General features: G+C 32.7%; 1 protein-coding gene across 1 annotated transcript in view; it reads left to right on the plus strand.

The window, feature by feature from the left end:
• Window positions 1-22,853, plus strand: part of LOC100378192 (protein bicaudal C homolog 1-like) — a 94,592-nt gene that overhangs the window by 38,701 nt on the left and 33,038 nt on the right. Inside the window, exons 2-3 of the mRNA XM_085493945.1 lie at window positions 5,118-5,164; window positions 14,075-14,144. Coding sequence (XP_085350071.1) covers window positions 5,118-5,164; window positions 14,075-14,144 — 117 coding nt within the window. The remainder of the gene's footprint in view (window positions 1-5,117; window positions 5,165-14,074; window positions 14,145-22,853) is intronic.

Raw genomic sequence — 22,853 nt, forward strand, 5'->3', positions numbered from 1 at the left:
CCGTTTTTTTGAAATGAATTATGGGTAATTAGATAAATTGGTTACTTATTTGAAAACTGGTGGCTACCATTTTGTTTTCCTCGCTTACATTTCTGTGGCAGCATTTCTCTGATCGCAAATCAAATTAATGTAATTGAATTATTCAATGCATTATTATTATTATTTTGACAATTGGTTTCAGAGTGCTGTTTCTAGAGTGAATAAATTTAACCATTTGGGGTGAGCAAATCTTTAATGGACTAAGCTGGTGTTTTGGGCAATGTCTACAAATAGCTTTTTTACGATCTGAATTAAGATGGCTGATTGGCAGTCATTTTAGTGCTAAAATCCATCATAATCCTGCATTTCTTCCTCTTCAGAACTGGATCTTATTTGTGTATGGATGAAATTGGTATATATATATATATATATATATTGAACAATATGGGACATTGATACATACCATTTTGTTTTTTCAGATCAGATTCAAAATGGCTGACTGGCAACAATTATATTTGTTAACAAAAACAGTTCCAGAGCTATATATCTGACATTCCCTGACCAATCATGTTCAAACTTTAAATATAGACATGTCCCACATATATACATGTATTTGTTCGATGATCAGATTTATGATGGCCAAATAGCAGACATTTTTGAGTTGAAAATTAATAAACAATCAAGCATTCCTGTCATTCTGGAGCTAGATCTTTGTAGCATATAAATGGTTTTCTTTCAAACTTGGTGCATACATTGTACATTATATGACCTTGATGTACATTTCTCTTTTTCTGATTGGTTTCAAAAATGGCCAGCTTGTTCTGATTTTGACCAATCTTTTTGTTTCATGCAAATCAATATGGCCAACTGGCCACCATTTATATTATAGAAACATTCTCATTCGCGTAATAAATTGTGAATTACTGAATATATATTTATTTTGTTTTATATCAAAAATCACTTTATGCACCTCTTTAAATTTGATCAAAAAATACTAGTACATTTTTATGCAAATATTTGTCTAATGTAGTTATGATTGGTTGAATGTACTTGTAGCCATGTGATATATGCCACCATTGTTCATACAGTGAATTGTGGGTGATTATGCAAATTGTATGATGACAACCTAGACGTAATTAGCTACTTTCAGTTTTGTCCAAAATTAAAACTAATTTATTCATTTATATCAACAACAAAATAGTAAAAGAGAGAATATATTTATGTATTAATTATTAAGTAATATAATTAGATCAGACAAAAACTGTCACAATTCATTGAAACATATGTTAAATTTATTTAATAATAATTAATAATAGATCATCATTCTCGTCAATGAATTTCAAATTGTGATAAATTGATAATAAAATCAGTTTGCATACAAGATTGACTTCCATAGTGACTCGTAATGCATGATTTTTGGGGGGGGGGGTAGAGAAATGATTCCAGTAACAGGTGTGTGAATTTTGTCATATGCTTTGTTACAGAGCTTTATATTTTACTGCCTTCATTCGTTTATAATTTCGGTAACTGTGTTTAAGACATTGTCTGTGTTCCAGTCCACCTGTTTTAACTATTAAGTTGCAATAGAAGCTAAGTAACTTCATATAATTACATTCCATGTACAACAAGTGCTATAAAAATCTTCAGATATCCATCTTTTACAATTTTTTTTTTTTTAAGTCTCCTGTTTTTCATTTGAATTGTTTATCAATTTTGACAAGTATGAGTGAAAAATCTGAAAAGGTATGCCCATTGATTGTGTTCTCTGCTAAAATGAAATATGGTTGATGGACATTGCCATGGAGACGCCCTCAATCATTGACCTCAACAGGAGTTGTTGATGCAGGTTTCCATGGTTGCATTGGTAACACCATTATGTCACAGGGGTGTACAGCTTAAATATGTGGGATTCTTGGTTTCCAATATGTTGCCTTTCTAAATAGGCTAGCGTTATTTTTATACTATTTAGACAACTTTGGGTTTTTTTGTTGAAACGTCTGCGTATTCTTCATACTATTCTATGAATTTCTGTATTTATTTTTATTTGGATGAAAATAGACTTGAGTGTTTTTGTAAATGGCTGTGTGAATAATATAATACTCTGATGCAGCTGCTTTAAACATTCTTAGATCTCTGAATAATAATAAAAAAATGTGTAAAGAAAAATTTCATTTTGGGAAGCTTCTTATGAAACTTTATAAAAATTATTAAGCATCCATTGGTTTCCATGGTAACAATTAGACTTTCAGACAGAGAAGTTGATTTTCTTTATTCGTTGATGCCTGTCTTGAAAATTTGGCTTCAACTCAGTAACAACATACTGGATTTGATAGTTTGTGAAATGTTTTCTCCATTGTCTTATTCTATAAATTGACTGAAAACACCATTTTCCAGTTGACCGAGTTAGCATAAGACTTATTTATGCAGTTGGATACGATTTTTTTAATGAATGTAAGACGAAATATTCTTGTATCATTCTTCAATAATGGATGCATTTTTGCAAGGATATATTTTAGGATTTTACAATTTCCTAATTGTGTCCATTTTTTTTTTTAATACAAATACAATGTCAGAATTCAAGTGATGGAATGACAAAATTATTGTTGCTATGGAAATATGCCAAGAATTGTTTATTTTCTCCATAGTCCACATGTATAGTATGTAAGCTAAAGGTTTAAAATAAACTGTGTTCGGTACTCAAAATGGATTTGTATTAATACTGAAGTGACATTTCTGTGATTATGAGGTTGAATAATTTCTCCCTTTATAAAATGTATTTTGTTCTTAAAGGTAGCGGGACTATTATTTGCATACTTGTTTTCATCTTCCAGTTGTGACTAAATGACTACAAATAGACCCAGGAAAGTATATATTTTTAGAATCGCCAGACTTCAAGCTTTTCACAAGTGTATTTTGCATGCCCGTATCTGCATTCTAAGACGCGTTACTCAATCAAAGGTGAAAAATTGCTTTTTCTGTAAGAAAAATAATTACGCATTTATGCTGGCGATAAGAAGTATTTTTTTCACTTTTATTAGTTGTTCAATAGTCAGGTAATGTGAATGTGTCTGGTCAGTTTTATTCAAGCAACGCGTTTTAAAAAATAGTGTGCTGAATTTCAATTACTGTTTTAGTCGCATTGCCCCCAACTCAAACTACAACTCGTTGGTAAATAATCGATGAAATAGTTTGTCTGGACACATTCAAGTTCCTCTCACTGTCACCTTAAAGCTGTGAAAATTTGGTGTTAATCCGACGACAATAAGTTTACGTTATTTTTTGTTAAAGACCTTGTATTTTGAAAAACATAAACTCCTAGAAAACGTCCATGAAGTAACAGCAAAGATTTTCAAGTTTCTTTATCAGCACATTCAATTTTGTTTTCCCATCAAGGTCTGTTTTAACATGTGTAGGGACATCCAAATGTGTAAGGCTATTGGAAACCAAAAAAATAAAGGAATGGGATAGTTATAATTGGATAAATTCGGCATATGAAAACACCAAAATCAATGATTTTTTTCCAGTGGCTGTGTGACCTTGTGTCTGACACATTCATATGCAAATGACTAATCTGTGAAACAAACAGGGGCAGAGACAAACCACTCAAATGTTTGGAAACACTTATTGTGTGTCAGATAGCTACTGATAACACATCCTAACATTGCTTTGTCTTGAGTTTATCTTTGAAACTTATAGGCACACAGATTAAACCTGTGTTGCTGATTTTGGAAAACACTACTGAGGCTGCCTTGCTTCCCTTCAGAAAATCTACATTTTAACCAACTTACATGACATTCTATATTATGTTGACTTTATCACATGAAAGTTTATAGTGCATTTCGTCAATTAATAAATAAATGTGAAAATCGTAATTTTCAACACAAATAATAGTCTCGCTACCTTAATGATTCCTTAAATGACCTTGACATTGAGGTGAATAGAGACTTTTGCTGGATTTAGGATAGTGTATTATGCTGGGTCTTGTAAGTGAAACTGTTTAAAAAATATTAGCCTTTAAAATCAAATGTCATATTTATTCCCTTCTGTCAAAATTAAAAAAAAAAAATTTTCTAATTATTTGTAAATTTCAGACCAAATGGCTGTAATTTTCAATTGCTTACAATTCCGGATCACAATGTTTTAAAATAATATTGGAAAATAAATTATATTAATTATTACATTTGGTTATAGTTAACTCTTGATCTCACTACTTAGTTTAGAAGCGTCCATTCCATTGCTGGTTTTTGCTGAAAATGTTGTTATTTTTATCACAAGTCACCAGATTTATCTGTCAATATAAATGTTGTTTAAGAAGGTCTCATAAACAATTAGGAACTAAATTAAGTTTGGTCTAACTTTCTGGACTGGAGTTGTTGAATATTTATATAGACCGACTCATGCTGAAGATGGAACAAAGTCAAAATCGTAAAAAAATTGCTTCAAACCAAAATGATATAGGACCCAGAGCTATAGATTCTAGTGTATTTAATGTGATGGTGGTCATCCCACAGAACAAACTCAGATTTCATGTAAACAAAAAATGTATTTTATGTGCCTAATACCTCACATGGTACCTACCTATATCAGACATACATGTAATATGTTGTGGGGTATGAGTTGATTTCATGCAAAGTAGTGTGTTACTTGCACATATTATTATTGAGCATAGAATCAACTCTGAGTCCAATATGTGAAGAGTTCATTATTAGTATCATGATATGCCATCAGAATGTGTCAGGTGTTAAATCCTATTTTGGCGTGTTTTCCACGACCAAAACCTGACAGGTGCGACGACTAGTGCATAAGTGTAGAACACTGTTGCTATGGAGCATGAATGCATATATATATCGCTATATACTAAAACACATATAAGACCCTCAGTTAATTGTAAATGAATGTTTGAAATTGATACATGCTTCATGTGAACGTGATTTGTCTAGTCCCTGTTCAGTGAAGTCTGAAAATGGGGACTTGTGTTTTGACATATGTCCGTCCGCTGTCCATCTGTACATCTTCACTTGTATCATGGAAATTTATTTAAATTTCATATGTCTCTATAACAACATTGAAGATCATTCGTTTTCTCTGAAAACTGAAATTTATTTTATATAAATATATTTTTTCTTTGTGTTTTTCAGCTGCTGCTGAGGGAAAAGGACAATCTGGTGAAGATTTCTTTCAAAAGGTGAGTAAATAAATCATGTGATCATTATTAACCAATCAAAATCATTGATGCATAGTTTGGATCATGTGTTTAGTTTTGTCCAATGAAGATTATTGTCTTATACAATAAGAACGTCTTTGCTACCTTGGCCTTTAGGCTTTTGTCTCTGTGCTGCTAATGTTGTTTTACTTAAGCCAAATAAAGTTCCAATTGTAGACACAGAATTTCATGAATTTTTATCATAAATATTCAATTAAAAAAGGATGGTCAATATTCCATTATTCTGCCCAGAAGTAACTTTTTAAAAGAAATATAAAAAGTGTATTCATGTTAAATTTCATTTTTAAAAGATTTTTAATAGAAGAGACATTAGTATCTATTTGCATCATATCAATTTCAAACTTTGTAAGAAGATACCGTAGTTCTGTTTTAAAAACGAGTTTTGAATTGTACGATTGATAGGCATAAGATGTTATTCCATATTTTATGTTTCTGTCTAATATCCATAGATATTTAAGTATCATGGTTGCCTGAAGAGGAACTTTCTGTCAGTTGTCATGTATAAAAACAGAATAAGTCATAGTTTCAATGAAAAGTATTGTGAGCTTTCAGTTAGCTGCTAGTGAATCCTATGTGCGAATACTTAATAGCATAATGAATATTCATGAGTTGTCAACAAAGTGTGATGAATACTGAATAGCATAATGAATATTCATGAGTTGTCAACAAGGTGTGATGAATACTAAAAAGCATAATGAATATTCATGAGTTGTCAACAAGGTGTGATGAATACTAAATAGCATAATGAATATTCATGAGTTGTCAACAAGGTGTGATGAATACTAAATAGCGTAATGAATATTCATGAGTTGTCAACAAGGTGTGATGAATACTGAATAGCATAATGAATATTCATTAGTTGTCACCAAAAATGAAACAATGAATACTGCAGAATACTTCTGATTTAGTGAACTAGTTACAGCATGCACACTCAAACTAACTCAGATTGTTTATTCAACTGCAGTATACACTATAATAAACTTGTAGATTTAGTGAATCTTAGCGATATTTTAATATAATCGCTCAGATTTAATAGTGCATTGAAACACACTCAAAATTGCTCATAGATTTAGTAAACTGCAACACACTTACTCAAAATGATTATAGATTTAGTAAACTGCAGCCCACTTACTCAAAATGATTACAGATTTAGTAAACTGCAACACACTTACTCAAAATGATTATAGATTTTAAACTGCAGCACACTTACTCAAAATGATTATAGATTTAGTAAACTGCAGCACACTTACTCAAAATGATGATAGATTTAGTAAACTGCAACACACTTACTCAAAATGATTATAGATTTAGTAAACTGCAACACACTTACTCAAAATGATTATAGATTTAGTAAACTGCAGCACACTTACTCAAAATGATTATAGATTTAGTAAACTGCAACACACTTACTCAAAATGATTATAGATTTAGTAAACTGCAGCACACTTACTCAAAATGATTATAGATTTAGTAAACTGCAACACACTTACTCAAAATGATTATAGATTTAGTAAACTGCAGCCCACTTACTCAAAATGATTATAGATTTAGTAAACTGCAGCCCACTTACTCAAAATGATTATAGATTTAGTAAACTGCAGCCCACTTACTCAAAATGATTACAGATTTAGTAAACTGCAACACACTTACTCAAAATGATTACAGATTTAGTAAACTGCAGCAGACTTACTCAAAATGAGTATAGATTTAGTAAACTGCAGCACACTTACTCAAAATGATTATAGATTTAGTAAACTGCAGCACACTTACTCAAAATGATTATAGATTTAGTAAACTGCAGCACACTTACTCAAAATGATTATAGATTTAGTAAACTGCAACACACTTACTCAAAATGATTATAGATTTTAAACTGCAGCACACTTACTCAAAATGATTATAGATTTAGTAAACTGCAGCACACTTACTCAAAATGATTATAGATTTAGTAAACTGCAACACACTTACTCAAAATGATTATAGATTTAGTAAACTGCAACACACTTACTCAAAATGATTATAGATTTAGTAAACTGCAGCACACTTACTCAAAATGATTATAGATTTAGTAAACTGCAACACACTTACTCAAAATGATTATAGATTTAGTAAACTGCAGCACACTTACTCAAAATGATTATAGATTTAGTAAACTGCAACACACTTACTCAAAATGATTATAGATTTAGTAAACTGCAGCCCACTTACTGAAAATGATTATAGATTTAGTAAACTGCAACACACTTACTCAAAATGATTATAGATTTAGTAAACTGCAGCACACTTACTCAAAATGATTATAGATTTAGTAAACTGCAACACACTTACTCAAAATGATTATAGATTTAGTAAACTGCAGCACACTTACTCAAAATGATTATAGACTTAGTAAACTGCAACACACTTACTCAAAATGATTATAGATTTAGTAAACTGCAGCACACTTACTCAAAATGATTATAGATTTAGTAAACTGCAACACACTTACTCAAAATGATTATAGATTTAGTAAACTGCAACACACTTACTCAAAATGATTATAGATTTTAAACTGCAGCACACTTACTCAAAATGATTATAGATTTAGTAAACTGCAGCCCACTTACTCAAAATGATTATAGATTTAGTAAACTGCAACACACTTACTCAAAATGATTATAGATTTAGTAAACTGCAGCACACTTATTCAAAATGATTATAGATTTAGTAAACTGCAGCACACTTACTCAAAATGATTATAGATTTAGTAAACTGCAACACACTTACTCAAAATGATTATAGATTTAGTAAACTGCAGCACACTTACTCAAAATGATTATAGATTTAGTAAACTGCAACACACTTACTCAAAATGATTATAGATTTAGTAAACTGCAGCCCACTTACTGAAAATGATTATAGATTTAGTAAACTGCAACACACTTACTCAAAATGATTATAGATTTAGTAAACTGCAGCACACTTACTCAAAATGATTATAGATTTAGTAAACTGCAACACACTTACTCAAAATGATTATAGATTTAGTAAACTGCAGCACACTTACTCAAAATGATTATAGACTTAGTAAACTGCAACACACTTACTCAAAATGATTATAGATTTAGTAAACTGCAGCACACTTACTCAAAATGATTATAGATTTAGTAAACTGCAACACACTTACTCAAAATGATTATAGATTTAGTAAACTGCAGCACACTTATTCAAAATGATTATAGATTTAGTAAACTGCAGCACACTTACTCAAAATGATTATAGATTTAGTAAACTGCAGCCCACTTACTCAAAATGATTATAGATTTAGTAAACTGCAACACACTTACTCAAAATGATTATAGATTTAGTAAACTGCAGCACACTTATTCAAAATGATTATAGATTTAGTAAACTGCAGCCCACTTACTCAAAATGATTATAGATTTAGTAAACTGCAGCCCACTTACTCAAAATGATTATAGATTGAGTAAACTGCAGCACACTTGAAATGACTGTATATAAAATTATCAAAATGCAGCGCTGTGAATCAAAATGACTCTCAGATTTAAAGCAAACGAATAGTTACTGAACTAGCAGTTGCAGTACCTGTAACTTTCAAAATAGTTGGTTAATTGAAGTTGATCTATGACTGCACACAAATGATCCTAGTGAACTTTGCTGCAGCTAGAATTGCACCCCAAACCATTTCATATATGATGGAACACATTCCCGCAACTCAAACATGAGATAGGATTTCCATCTCGTACAAGTATTTTTTTTTTTTTGGATTTCAAAATAAAGTGATCCAGTGGCTAAACACATTGACTATTATTTTGAGGAACTCCATTAGACCACTTCCATTGTATTTGTGTTTGGCATTGAAGTATTTGGTCCTGCTCCGCTGAATTTCTAACACCAACAAGTACATGTTGTTTTCAGAGACTTAAAAAAACTTAGCTGACGTCTCATCCAGTGGTTACCAAGTATGAGAAATGAGATGGGGGAAAAATGTACTTTTCAGATCATGAAAGTCAAAGACGCAAAGTCTTGAATCAGGAAAAATCATAAAATTTTGGAGTACTGTAAAATCTGTATTAGAAGCTGCGGCTTCTATTAAAATGGTACGATGCAACAGAGGGGATGTGGCTTCTATTAGAGCACCTACACATATGAGAAATGGTAATTTTTTAGTTCTCAGTTGTTCAAAAAGAATGTGTGCGACTTCTATTAGAAATGCGACTTCTGATACAGATTTTACAGTACCGGTAGTACACAATTTTATTAGGCTTCTTAAAGTAGCTCTGAAAATCAAGTAACAAAAAAAATTGTCGATATGGACCTAATTATTCAGATTAACATGAATTACTGTATAAGGATTACAGGGTTATTATTAATACATGGGAATCTATCATGGGGAAAAAGTAAAACGCAACCTGTTAGAAAACATCTTTTCATTTTTTAGCTCCGTCGTCAACTTTACATTTTCAACTTCTTCTTGAAAACCACAAACTGTATAGCTGTGAAACTTTCTAGGAAGGTACCTTGGGTGGTTCTCTCTCAGATTTGTTCATTTCGTGTGGATATGTTCAATTGTCTTATTTATAGCGAAAATTTTTGTCATTTTTGGTCAAAAATTCTATTTTCTACTTCTTCTTGAAAACCGCTAGCCCGAATGCTTTGATACTTGGTATGTAGGTACCTTGGGTGGACCCCTCTCAGATTTTGTAATGATATCTTTAGTTCTCTAATTTTGGTGAATATTTTTGTCATTTTTATTAAAAAGTGATATTTTCAACTTCTTGTTAAAAACCGCAAGTCCAATTGCTTTGATATTACATATATAGGTAATATATGTGGACCTCTCTCAGATTTGTTCATTTTGTAATGATATCTTCAATTCTCTAATTTGGGTGAATATTTTTGTCATTTTTGGTAAAAAGTGATATTTTCAACTTCTTGTTAAAAATCGCAAGTCCAATTGCTCTGATATTACATATATAGGTACTACATGTGGACCTCTCTCAGACTTGTTCATTTTGTGATGATATCTTTAATTCTCTAATTTTGGTGAATATTTTTGTAATTTTTGGTAAAAAGTGATATTTTCGACTTCTTGTTAAAAACCGCAAGTCCAATTGTTTTTATATTACATATATAGGTACTACATGTGGACCTCCCTCAGATTTGTTCATTTTGTAATGATATCTTCAATTCTCTAATTTGGGTGAATATTTTTGTCATTTTTGGTAAAAAGTGATATTTTCAACTTCTTGTTAAAAATCGCAAGTCCAATTGCTTTGATATTACATATATAGGTACTACATGTGGACCTCTCTCAGACTTGTTCATTTTGTGATGATATCTTTAATTCTCTAATTTTGGTGAATATTTTTGTAATTTTTGGTAAAAAGTGATATTTTTGACTTCTTGTTAAAAACCGCAAGTCCAATTGCTTTGATACTACATATATAGGTACTACATGTGGACCTCTCTCAGATTTGTTCATTCGTGATGATATCTTTAATTCTCTAATTTTCCTGAATATTTTTGTCATTTTTGGTAAAAAGTGATATTTTCGACTTCTTGCTAAAAACCAAAAATTCAATTGCTTTGATATTACATATCTAGGTACTACATGTGGACCTTTCTCAGATTTTTGATAAAAAGTTATAAAAAGTCTGATTGCTTTAATACTATACATATTGTTCATTTTCTATCTTCTGTTCTTTAATTGCAATGTGCATTGATAACAGCGGAGCTACATGTATCTCAGCTGACAGGCTGCTAGTTTTTTAAACTCAAAGAAATTAAATAGTGTGTGTGACAACAAAAATAAAAGATGGGAGGTATTTTTATACTTTCCGTAATTTGCCCAATGCAAATACATTAATTAGGCAATAGAATATGTATTGAGCAACTTTGAGGGAACCCTGCTCCCCCATAATAATAAATCCTGCCCAAATTCTAGAACAACATTTTGCACATTTTAAAATATTTAAAATATTTTTTAAAACAGATCTTGATTACAAATTTATGAAAAAATTATGAGAAAAATTATGCAGTTCTGTTTTTTTAAAGAGTGACATTAAGTTGACTTTGGTGTCATAAAAATAAATGTTTTGCTGTCAGTATAGATAAGTTGTCATACAGTGAATTTCATAAAGGCGTGAATGTTTTTTTTTACAAAAAATTATGAAACTTACATTTACTTGTAAGTAAAATAATAAAACTTGTGTTTTATTCAAATCTAAAGAATAAGTTCTTCAATCGTATGCCTCCACTGTAACATTGTGATTGGTCAACTTGTTTTCAACTCCCATTTGCATTTTATACAATCATAAATATTTCATATAAAAAAAATATTCATACTTTTATGAAATTCATTGTAAAATTCAAATCTTTAAAATCACAAACATATTAAACCTTCTTTGTATTTTCGGAGGTGCTTTTTTACTTTCATTTTGGTCTGTGGCCAGGAAGTACGCATAATTAGAATGGATTGAATATCTTAAGATATATAGTACTGTTGTTGACGATGCGGCAGTTGTTTTTTAAGTATATGCCCAGGATCCATTGATAGGGAGTCTACTATAATAACCGTCAAGTACCACAATCACAGCAGTCACAGTACGGGGTGCTAGTTGATAGCAATCTCCCTCAAGCGTTTAGATATTTTGATTGTACCGTACTGCCTATGTAATGTACAGCTTAAAACAGTTATTAAAGATTCTCTGAGTTGGTCTTTTCATTTCATGGTTTGTTGTTTCTGAGATTCAGAAGATAATATTTTTGCAATCTCTTTCTATAAAATTGAATGTGCGTTTCTTATTGTAGAACATCAAATGGGTTGACCTTGGTTGTTTGAAAATCATGTGATTGCTTCCAATTCATTGAGAATTGAGTTTTGAAAACTTGAACTTGAGATCAGAGAAATTTTTTTTAATGAACTGCCAATTCATATTTTACATTTGAAGAAAATTAGTGTCAGTCTTCACACTCCTTTCTACATATGTCTTGCATAGCATTTCCGACTTGTCAAATACCGGTAATATAAAAAGATAACCAGATCTGTGCAGTATATTTCATCTAAGGTTGTGTGGAATTTTTTTTGTATTCATTATCTCACCTTTGGTGAAAACTCATGAATATTCATTATGCTATTTAGCATTTATCATACCTTGTTGACAACTCATGAATATTCATTATGCTATTTAGTATTCATCATTCTCCCTTGGTGACAACTCATGAATATTCATTATGCTATTTAGTATTCATCATACCTTGTGACAACTCATGAATATTTATTATGCTATTTAGTATTCATCATACATTGTGACAACTCATGAATATTCATTATGCTATTTAGTATTCACTATTTTTCTTTGGTGACAACTCATGAATATTCATTATGCTATTTAGTATTCATCATACCTTGTTGACAACTCATGAATATTCATTATGCTATTTAGTATTCATCATACCTTGTTGACAACTCATGAATATTCATTATGCTATTTAGTATTCATCATACTTTGTTGACAACTCATGAATATTCATTATGCTATTTAGTATTCATCATACTTTGTTGACAACTCATGAATATTCATTATGCTATTTAGTATTCATCATTCTCCCTTTATGACAACTCATGAATATTCATTATGCTATTTAGTATTCATCATACATTGTGACAACTCATGAATATTCATTATGCTATTTAGTATTCATCATACCTTGTTGACAACTCATGAATATTCATTATGCTATTTAGTATTTACCATTTTCCCTTCTTGACAACTCATGAATAATCATTATGCTATTTAGTATTCAACATTTTCCCTTGGTGACAACTCATGAATAATCATTATGCTATTTAGTATTCGTCACAGCATGTCTCTAAAGTAAACAGTAGATTTATGTTATATAGAATATTGCAATAATATTTATGAGGCATATGATTTATTGTCTACAGTTAATATGTCAAGTGAACATTTTTTATTTGTTAACAAGTATTTCTAAGAATGAGTTTGAAGTATTTTCCAGAATTTTCTGTTATTGAGTCATCAATCTCTCTTTATTCTGTTCAAATTATATGAATACATATAGTAATTTTAGTTTAATTCTATAAATAAACATGAATCATTCTGTTCAAATCGAATTGTGGTTTTAATTCAATGAATAAAAATTGAATCATTCATGTATAAACCTTAAGTTCTCTAAATATGTATTGGTTATTTCAACCCTTGCTGTGCTATATTGTTTTCCCATCAGAACTGTGATTGAAAACATTTCAGATATTCCATAATTTCTACTTATTTTCAACACTAATTTTGAAACAAACTAATACAATATGATATTACTGACTGATTATGGTCAAAATCATTAACAGTTTTTTGGGAAGTAGCTAGTATTTAGGACTACTGTACATGTGTAGAAGTTGACAACAATTGTGGAGAATGTGTTACTCAGGGTTACATTACGACACACAGGTGCATGTACTGTAAAATCTGAACTAGAAGCTGCGGCTTCTATTAAAATGGTACAATGCAACCGAGGGGATGCAGCTTCTATTAGAGCATCTACACATAAGAGAAATGATGAATATTTGATTCTCAGTTATTCAAAAAGAATTGGTGCGACTTCTATTAAGGGTGCGGCTTCTAATACAGATTTTACGGTAGTTACCTATCATGTGGTGACATCCAATATCTTATGATATTGTGAGATGATTTTTTCAATTGTTAACAATTCTGTTTTCTGCTTTGTAGCAAATGATTCTAATATTTGAATTTCTCACTTTTTTTTTTTTTTTTTTTTTTATCTTTTTTCATTTTTCAAATCACCACGGAACACCAATCAACTTCTTGTTTATCCATCACCATGGGAACACAGATAATGGATGAAACAGACACACATATCACATGGCCTTCCAAATTGAAAATAGGAGCTAAGTCAAAAAAAGGTAGGTTTCAAACTAGGCAACAATTATTGCCAATTATTGATTTTTGTTTTACTGAAACTTATTATTTTATATTGTGTCAGTGGACAGAAAGTATATATAATAGAAATGCATACTAGTAAATTATCCACATTTGAATAAAAATTCGCAGAAAAATACAGAAAAATTCTGAAAACAAAGAAAAGAACAGTAAGTTGTAATTTAACCCCCCCTGCTTTCCTCTTCACATTGGTGACTTCTTTCTACCCCTCCCTACCAATCAATATATCATAGTAAGAAAACATTATACAACAATGTCCAATTATTAGAAAAATAATAAAACATATTTGAATAATATGGAGATTATTGTGGTGTCAGCTGCAGAGAATATGAGAAATCTAAAATTACACGTATCAGTAATCACCAGTTAAATATGTTGTTTTTGTCATTTCTATGAAATACGAAAACTGATCAAATTTGCGCATGTAGTGTCAGACACAGGATTCGCGTTGTTATTTCGATTACTATGTCTTAGTGTTGTAATTCCCTCCTCCATTTATTATAGACTTTCTGTCATCCGTCTAGATTACAAAGCAATGATAGAAGCCAGATGATGTATTGTTTGTTTTCATTTTCATGGCATTATTAACTATGTTCATTATATGAGGTACATGTATCTGTCTAGATTAGATGAGTACTAGACTAAGCGGCTTCATGTTACCAGTACATCTACAAAGAGAGAGTGTTAAAACAGCCACTTGTTAATAGTCTGTCACATACATGCATAATTAACCTGTTCACTGAAGTTGTGCTTCGTTTTACATTATGCTCTACATAAACCTAGTTACATACCATAGGCTTAGTCTCATTTTGACATTTTGCTCACAATATAGATCTTAAAATATACAATATAAAACTAGTTTTGTAATTATAAAACTGATTCACATTATAGATCTAGTTTTAAAATATAAACCTGGTCTGCATTATATACCAAGTTTTATTAAATTAACCTGGCTACATTATAGACCAAGTTCCATAATATAAACCTGGTCTGCATTATACATTTGTATACCAAGTTTTATTAAATAAATCTGGTTCTTAGTTTAGGCCTCATAGTTTTATAAAATAAACCTGGTTCACATTATAGACAAAGTTTTAAAAAGTAAATCTTGTTCACAAAATATGTCTAGTTTTATAAAATAAACCTGGCTACATTATAGACCTAGTTTTAAAAAGTAAATCTTGTTCACAAAATATGTCTAGTTTTATAAAATAAACCTGGCTACATTATAGACCTAGTTTTAAAAAGTAAATCTGGTTCACAAAATATGTCTAGTTTTATAAAATAAACCTGGCTACATTATAGACCTAGTTTTAAAAAGTAAATCTGGTTCACAAAATATGTCTAGTTTTATAAAATAAACCTGGCTACATTATAGACCTAGTTTTAAAAAGTAAATCTGGTTCACAAAATATGTCTAGTTTTATAAAATAAACCTGGCTACATTATAGACCTAGTTTTAAAAAGTAAATCTTGTTCACAAAATATGTCTAGTTTTATAAAATAAACCTGGCTACATTATAGACCTAGTTTTAAAAAGTAAATCTTGTTCACAAAATATGTCTAGTTTTATAAAATAAACCTGGCTACATTATAGACCTAGTTTTAAAAAGTAAATCTGGTTCACAAAATATGTCTAGTTTTATAAAATAAACCTGGCTACATTATAGACCTAGTTTTAAAAAGTAAATCTTGTTCACAAAATATGTCTAGTTTTATAAAATAAACCTGGCTACATTATAGACCTAGTTTTAAAAAGTAAATCTTGTTCACAAAATATGTCTAGTTTTATAAAATAAACCTGGCTACATTATAGACCTAGTTTTAAAAAGTAAATCTGGTTCACAAAATATGTCTAGTTTTATAAAATAAACCTGGCTACATTATAGACCTAGTTTTAAAAAGTAAATCTTGTTCACAAAATATGTCTAGTTTTATAAAATAAACCTGGCTACATTATAGACCTAGTTTTAAAAAGTAAATCTGGTTCACAAAATATGTCTAGTTTTATAAAATAAAACTGGCTACATTATAGACTGAGTTTTATAAAGTAAATCTGGTTCATAATATATGGTAGGCCTACTAGTTTTATAATATAAACCTGGTCTGCATGCATTATAGACCAAGTTTCATATAATATACCTGGCTACATTATAGACCAAGTTTCTTAAAATAAACCTGGCTACATTATAGACCAAGTTTCTTAAATTATACCTGGCTACATTATAGACCAAGTTTTATAAAATAAATCTGGTTCACCAAATATGCCTAGTTTTATAAAATAAACCTGGCTACATTATAGACCTAGTTTTAAAAAGTAAATCTGGTTCACAAAATATGTCTAGTTTTATAAAATAAACCTGGCTACATTATAGACCTAGTTTTAAAAAGTAAATCTTGTTCACAAAATATGTCTAGTTTTATAAAATAAACCTGGCTACATTATAGACCTAGTTTTAAAAAGTAAATCTTGTTCACAAAATATGTCTAGTTTTATAAAATAAACCTGGCTACATTATAGACCTAGTTTTAAAAAGTAAATCTGGTTCACAAAATATGTCTAGTTTTATAAAATAAACCTGGCTACATTATAGACTGAGTTTTATAAAGTAAATCTGGTTCATAATATATGGTAGGCCTACTAGTTTTATAATATAAACCTGGTCTGCATGCATTATAGACCAAGTTTCATATAATATACCTGGCTACATTATAGACCAAGTTTCTTAAATTATACCTGGCTACATTATAGACCAAGTTTCTTAAAATAAACCTGGCTACATTATAGACCAAGTTTCTTAAATTATACCTGGCTACATTATAGACCAAGTTTTATAAAATAAATCTGGTTCACCAAATATGCCTAGTTTCATAAAATAAACCTGGTTCACATTATAAACTTAGTTTTACTGAAAGTGTAACATATTTCACAGCATTCCCTTGGATAATATGAGTAAATGAAGGAGCTGAAATATTTACAGCGAAGAACATCTAAGGAACAGTGAGGATAGTTTAATGTATTGATATATATGGTGTTCAGTTTACAGAGTTTACATCGTAAAGCAAGTCTATGTTAAAAGGATTCGGTTTAGTTGTTTTCAATTTATGCTTGGATCAGTTCAGACAGTTAAACCTACAATGTGTATCTTAAATGATTGAGTCTGACGTGATTTATGATGAATTGATACTCTATATGTACAATAAGGCTGGTTATTGCACTTTCCTCTGTCATCCCAGCTGTATCATAATGGCAAAGCAATAATGTCTGAAAACCAATATTGTCAATGTAACCATGTATCGTTAAAACCAGTTTGTTTGGTGTTCTACGAATCCTGTTGGTAGCTCATGTGGAGAATTTTAATTGATTGCTTGATTTTAAATTTTATTTTGACTAATCTAGCGATTCTTTGAATGGTTGCATGGAATTGGTTGCTAGTAAGTTGGTTCAGCTCCTACTTGACTATTATCTGAATAGATATACTGTTACAATTTAACTGTGTGTATACTATTGTTGATTCTGTTTATTCGTGAGACTTTTATTAACAAATTTAATGTAATTCCTTGGATATTTCTTTTCTGAGATGTCTTAAGATATACCGGTAACCATGGATACCAAAATGGCACAAATTATGTTCAGTCCAGATCATGTCTGTATATCGTAAAAAATAATTTGTGCATAATTTACGATCATTTCCTGGTTGTCTACATTTGCTTTGTTTTGTACAACTCATATGAATATGTTGTGTACACTGAGAGGCCATCTTTGCATAAAACTGCATATTATTGATAACAGAAGTACAGTATAGTACTGATAGTAACCACCCTTTGCTTATAAGATCAACACTGTGCGTGGTAGCTTAGCAACCAGAAACTTGGCCATTGGGAAATCTCTTGGTTATACCTTGATTTAAAAGCTTTATAGATTTTTTAGTTGTCATTATGAATACTTACACCGTAAATCACTTAATTTTTGCTGTGGAAATTTTCATGATTTGATTTTGATTTCATAATTTTTAATCACTCGCAAAATTCACGAAAATTTGCCATGTAAAGAGGTTTACAGTAAGCATCACAGAGAATATACCGATAGTTCAAGAAAGTTAACATAGACAAATAGTTATATATATGACACAGACCCAAAGAAGTATATAATATAAGGTTATTACGAGAATACCTCAAAGTATGCACAAAGACAGTACAGGTGGAGTATCGTCCGAGGAACAGTGCAGGTCGATGCGCAGCGTACTGTCTGAGTGCATACTTTGAGGTATTCTCGTAATAACCTTATTATTATACATGTTTTCCTTCCAAGGATACACCATGGGAATGCCGAAATTCAAAATGTTTAGAACTTCTTTGTGTGGACTCCAGTCAAACTCTGGTGGCAGCCATGTTCGTTTTTATTATTAGAGGACGCTTACGCACGTAATCATTCCATATTTGGAATTTGCCTCTCCTAATATGTTAGGATGAAAATACCCCGTAAAATACCACAAAATTACTGCACGCTGTTGCGGTGACAGATGTATAATAATGTTGTTACTTTTTGGCAAAGAAGAAAGGAAACAAATGGACAAGATTTACAAAGATAGCTCTATGGTGAACCCCCAGAAAACGTGAAACCCATCAGCGAACGTAGTACACTATAAAAATACTAATAAAACAGAATGCTAATAATCTACAACTTAATAATTGGGAGGTAGAAGATTGCCCGCTTTTTTTGATTTTTGACCTTCTTTTCAGCGTTATGTTTGTACTACGTCTCGCAGCATCAGCAATACATGTAACTGGCCCATTGAGTTATTGCAAAATTGGCAAACCTAATGCAAGTGCTGTGTATATACAAGCTTCTTCAAGTCAAGTCTTGATGTGTATTTTACAATGGACAGTGAGTCAGTGACCTACATTCATAGCAAGTACATTGTTTTTGCACTTTGGTATTTAACACATAAAGAATAGTTCATCATACTTTTTGAAAACTGATCTGAGCTATAAAAACTGGGCTGCATTACTCTGCTCTATGTATTATGAGAGATTTTATGTAGTGGGAATTTTAAGTGAGAAAAAAACAGCTTGATGTCAAGCAATGGATAATGTCACAATGATACTTCATATAAGTACGTATTTGAAAACGCAAGGTAGATGCAAGAAGACTGTGTTGCTGATTGCAATACTGCATGTACTGACTTCTCTTAGTTTATTTATTTCTTGGCTTAGTTATTGGTTGTATTTTATTAACTTGAAGATCAACAATAATGATTACAGTACAAGCCAAAAGAAAAACATTTTATCACTATAATTCTCAAACCACTAAAAGTGTTAAAAGACTGACCACTCCAGCCTGCTATAAAAGTGTACAAGGCTGACCACTCTAGCCTGCTATAAAAGTGTGCAGGACTGACCACTCCAATCTGCTATATAAGTGTATAAGACTGACCACTCCAGCCTGCTATAAAACTGTGCAGGACTGATCACTCCAGTCTGCTATATAAGTGTACAAGACTGACCACTCCAGCCTGCTATAAAAGTTTACAAGACTGACCACTCCAGCCTGCTATAAAAGTGTGCAGGACTGACCACTCCAATCTGCTATAAAAGTGTACAAGACTGACCACTCCAATCTGCTATAAAAGTGTACAAGGCTGACCACTCTAGCCTGCTATAAAAGTGTGCAGGACTGACCACTCCAATCTGCTATATAAGTGTATAAGACTGACCACTCCAGTATGCTATAAAAGTGTGCAGGACTGACCACTACAGCCTGCTATAAAAGTGTACAAGACTGACCACTCCAGCCTGCTATAAAAGTGTACAAGACTGACCACTCCAGTCTGCTATAAAAGTGTGCAGCACTGACCACTCCAGCCTGCTATAAAAGTGTACAAGACTGACCACTCCAGCTTGGTATAAAAGTGTACAAGACTGACCACTCCAGTATGCTATAAAAGTGTGCAGGACTGACCACTCCAGCCTGCTATAAAAGTGTACAAGACTGACCACTCCAATCTGCTATAAAAGTGTACAAGACTGACCATTCCAGCCTGCTATAAAAGTGTACAAGACTGACCACTCCAGCCTGCTATAAAAGTTTACAAGACTGACCACTCCAGTATGCTATAAAAGTGTGCAGGACTGACCACTCCAGCCTGCTATAAAAGTGTACAAGACTGACCACTCCAGCCTGCTATAAAACTGCGCAGGACTGATCACTCCAGTCTGCTATATAAGTGTGCAGCACTGACCACTCCAGCCTGCTATAAAAGTGTACAAGACTGACCACTCCAGCCTGCTATAAAAGTGTACAAGACTGACCACTCCAGCCTGCTATAAAAGTGTACAAGACTGACCACTCCAGTCTGCTATGAAAGTGTACAAGACTGACCACTCCAGTCTGCTATAAAAGTGTTAAAAGACTGACCACTCCAATCTGCTATAAAAGTGTACAAGACTGACCACTCCAGCCTGCTATAAAACTGTGCAGGACTGACCACTCCAGCCTGCTATAAAAGTGTACAAGACTGACCACTCCGGCCTGCTATAAAAGTGTACAAGACTGACCACTCCAGTCTGCTATAAAATTGTGCAGCACTGACCACTCCAGCCTGCTATAAAAGTGTACAAGACTGACCACTCCAGCTTGGTATAAAAGTGTACAAGACTGACCACTCCAGTATGCTATAAAAGTGTGCAGGACTGACCACTCCAGCCTGCTATAAAAGTGTACAAGACTGACCACTCCAATCTGCTATAAAAGTGTACAAGACTGACCATTCCAGCCTGCTATAAAAGTGTACAAGACTGACCACTCCAGCCTGCTATAAAAGTGTGCAGGACTGACCACTCCACTCTGCTATAAAAGTGTACAAGACTGACCACTCCAATCTGCTATAAAAGTGTACAAGGCTGACCACTCTAGCCTGCTATAAAAGTGTGCAGGACTGACCACTCCAATCTGCTATATAAGTGTATAAGACTGACCACTCCAGTATGCTATAAAAGTGTACAAGACTGACCATTCCAGCCTGCTATAAAAGTGTACAAGACTGACCACTCCAGTCTGCTATAAAAGTGTGCAGCACTGACCACTCCAGCCTGCTATAAAAGTGTACAAGACTGACCACTCCAGCTTGGTATAAAAGTGTACAAGACTGACCACTCCAGTATGCTATAAAAGTGTGCAGGACTGACCACTCCAGCCTGCTATAAAAGTGTACAAGACTGACCACTCTAATCTGCTATAAAAGTGTACAAGACTGACCATTCCAGCCTGCTATAAAAGTGTACAAGACTGACCACTCCAGCCTGCTATAAAAGTTTACAAGACTGACCACTCCAGTATGCTATAAAAGTGTGCAGGACTGACCACTCCAGCCTGCTATAAAAGTGTACAAGACTGACCACTCCAGCCTGCTATAAAACTGCGCAGGACTGATCACTCCAGTCTGCTATATAAGTGTGCAGTACTGACCACTCCAGCCTGCTATAAAAGTGTACAAGACTGACCACTCCAGCCTGCTATAAAAGTGTACAAGACTGACCACTCCAGCCTGCTATAAAAGCATACAAGACTGACCACTCCAGTCTGCTATGAAAGTGTACAAGACTGACCACTCCAGTCTGCTATAAAAGTGTTAAAAGACTGACCACTCCAATCTGCTATAAAAGTGTACAAGACTGACCACTCCAGCCTGCTATAAAACTGTGCAGGACTGACCACTCCAGCCTGCTATAAAAGTGTACAAGACTGACCACTCCAATCTGCTATAAAAGTGTACAAGACTGTCCACTCCAGTATGCTATAAAAGTGTGCAAGACTGACCACTCCAGTCTGCTATGAAAGTGTACATGACTGACCACTCCAGTCTGCTATAAAAGTGTACAAGACTGACCATTCCAGCCTGCTATAAAAGTGTACAAAACTGACCACTCCAGCCTGCTATAAAATTGTACAAGACTGACCACTCCAGCCTGCTATAAAAGTGTACAAGACTGACCACTCCAGCCTGCTATAAAAGTGTACAAGACTGACCACTCCAGCCTGCTATAAAAGTGTACAAGACTGACCACTCCAATCTGCTATAAAAGTGTGCAGGACTGACCACTCCAGCCTGCTATAAAAGTGTACAAGACTGACCACTCCAATCTGCTATAAAAGTGTACAAGACTGACCATTCCAGCCTGCTATAAAAGTGTACAAGACTGACCACTCCAGTATGCTATAAAAGTGTGCAGGACTGACCACTCCAGTCTGCTATAAAAGTGTACAAGACTGACCACTCCAATCTGCTATAAAAGTGTACAAGACTGACCATTCCAGCCTGCTATAAAAGTGTACAAGACTGACCACTCCAGCCTGCTATAAAAGTTTACAAGACTGACCACTCCAGTATGCTATAAAAGTGTGCAGGACTGACCACTCCAGCCTGCTATAAAAGTGTACAAGACTGACCATTCCAGCCTGCTATAAAAGTGTACAAGACTGACCACTCCAGCCTGCTATAAAAGTTTACAAGACTGACCACTCCAGTATGCTATAAAAGTGTACAGGACTGACCACTCCAGCCTGCTATAAAAGTGTACAAGACTGACCACTCCAGCCTGCTATAAAACTGCGCAGGACTGATCACTCCAGTCTGCTATATAAGTGTGCAGCACTGACCACTCCAGCCTGC

Source organism: Saccoglossus kowalevskii, chromosome 19 (assembly GCF_978046115.1).
Source record: "Saccoglossus kowalevskii chromosome 19, keSacKowa6.1, whole genome shotgun sequence".
In the NCBI taxonomy this organism is placed as follows: domain Eukaryota; kingdom Metazoa; phylum Hemichordata; class Enteropneusta; family Harrimaniidae; genus Saccoglossus; species Saccoglossus kowalevskii.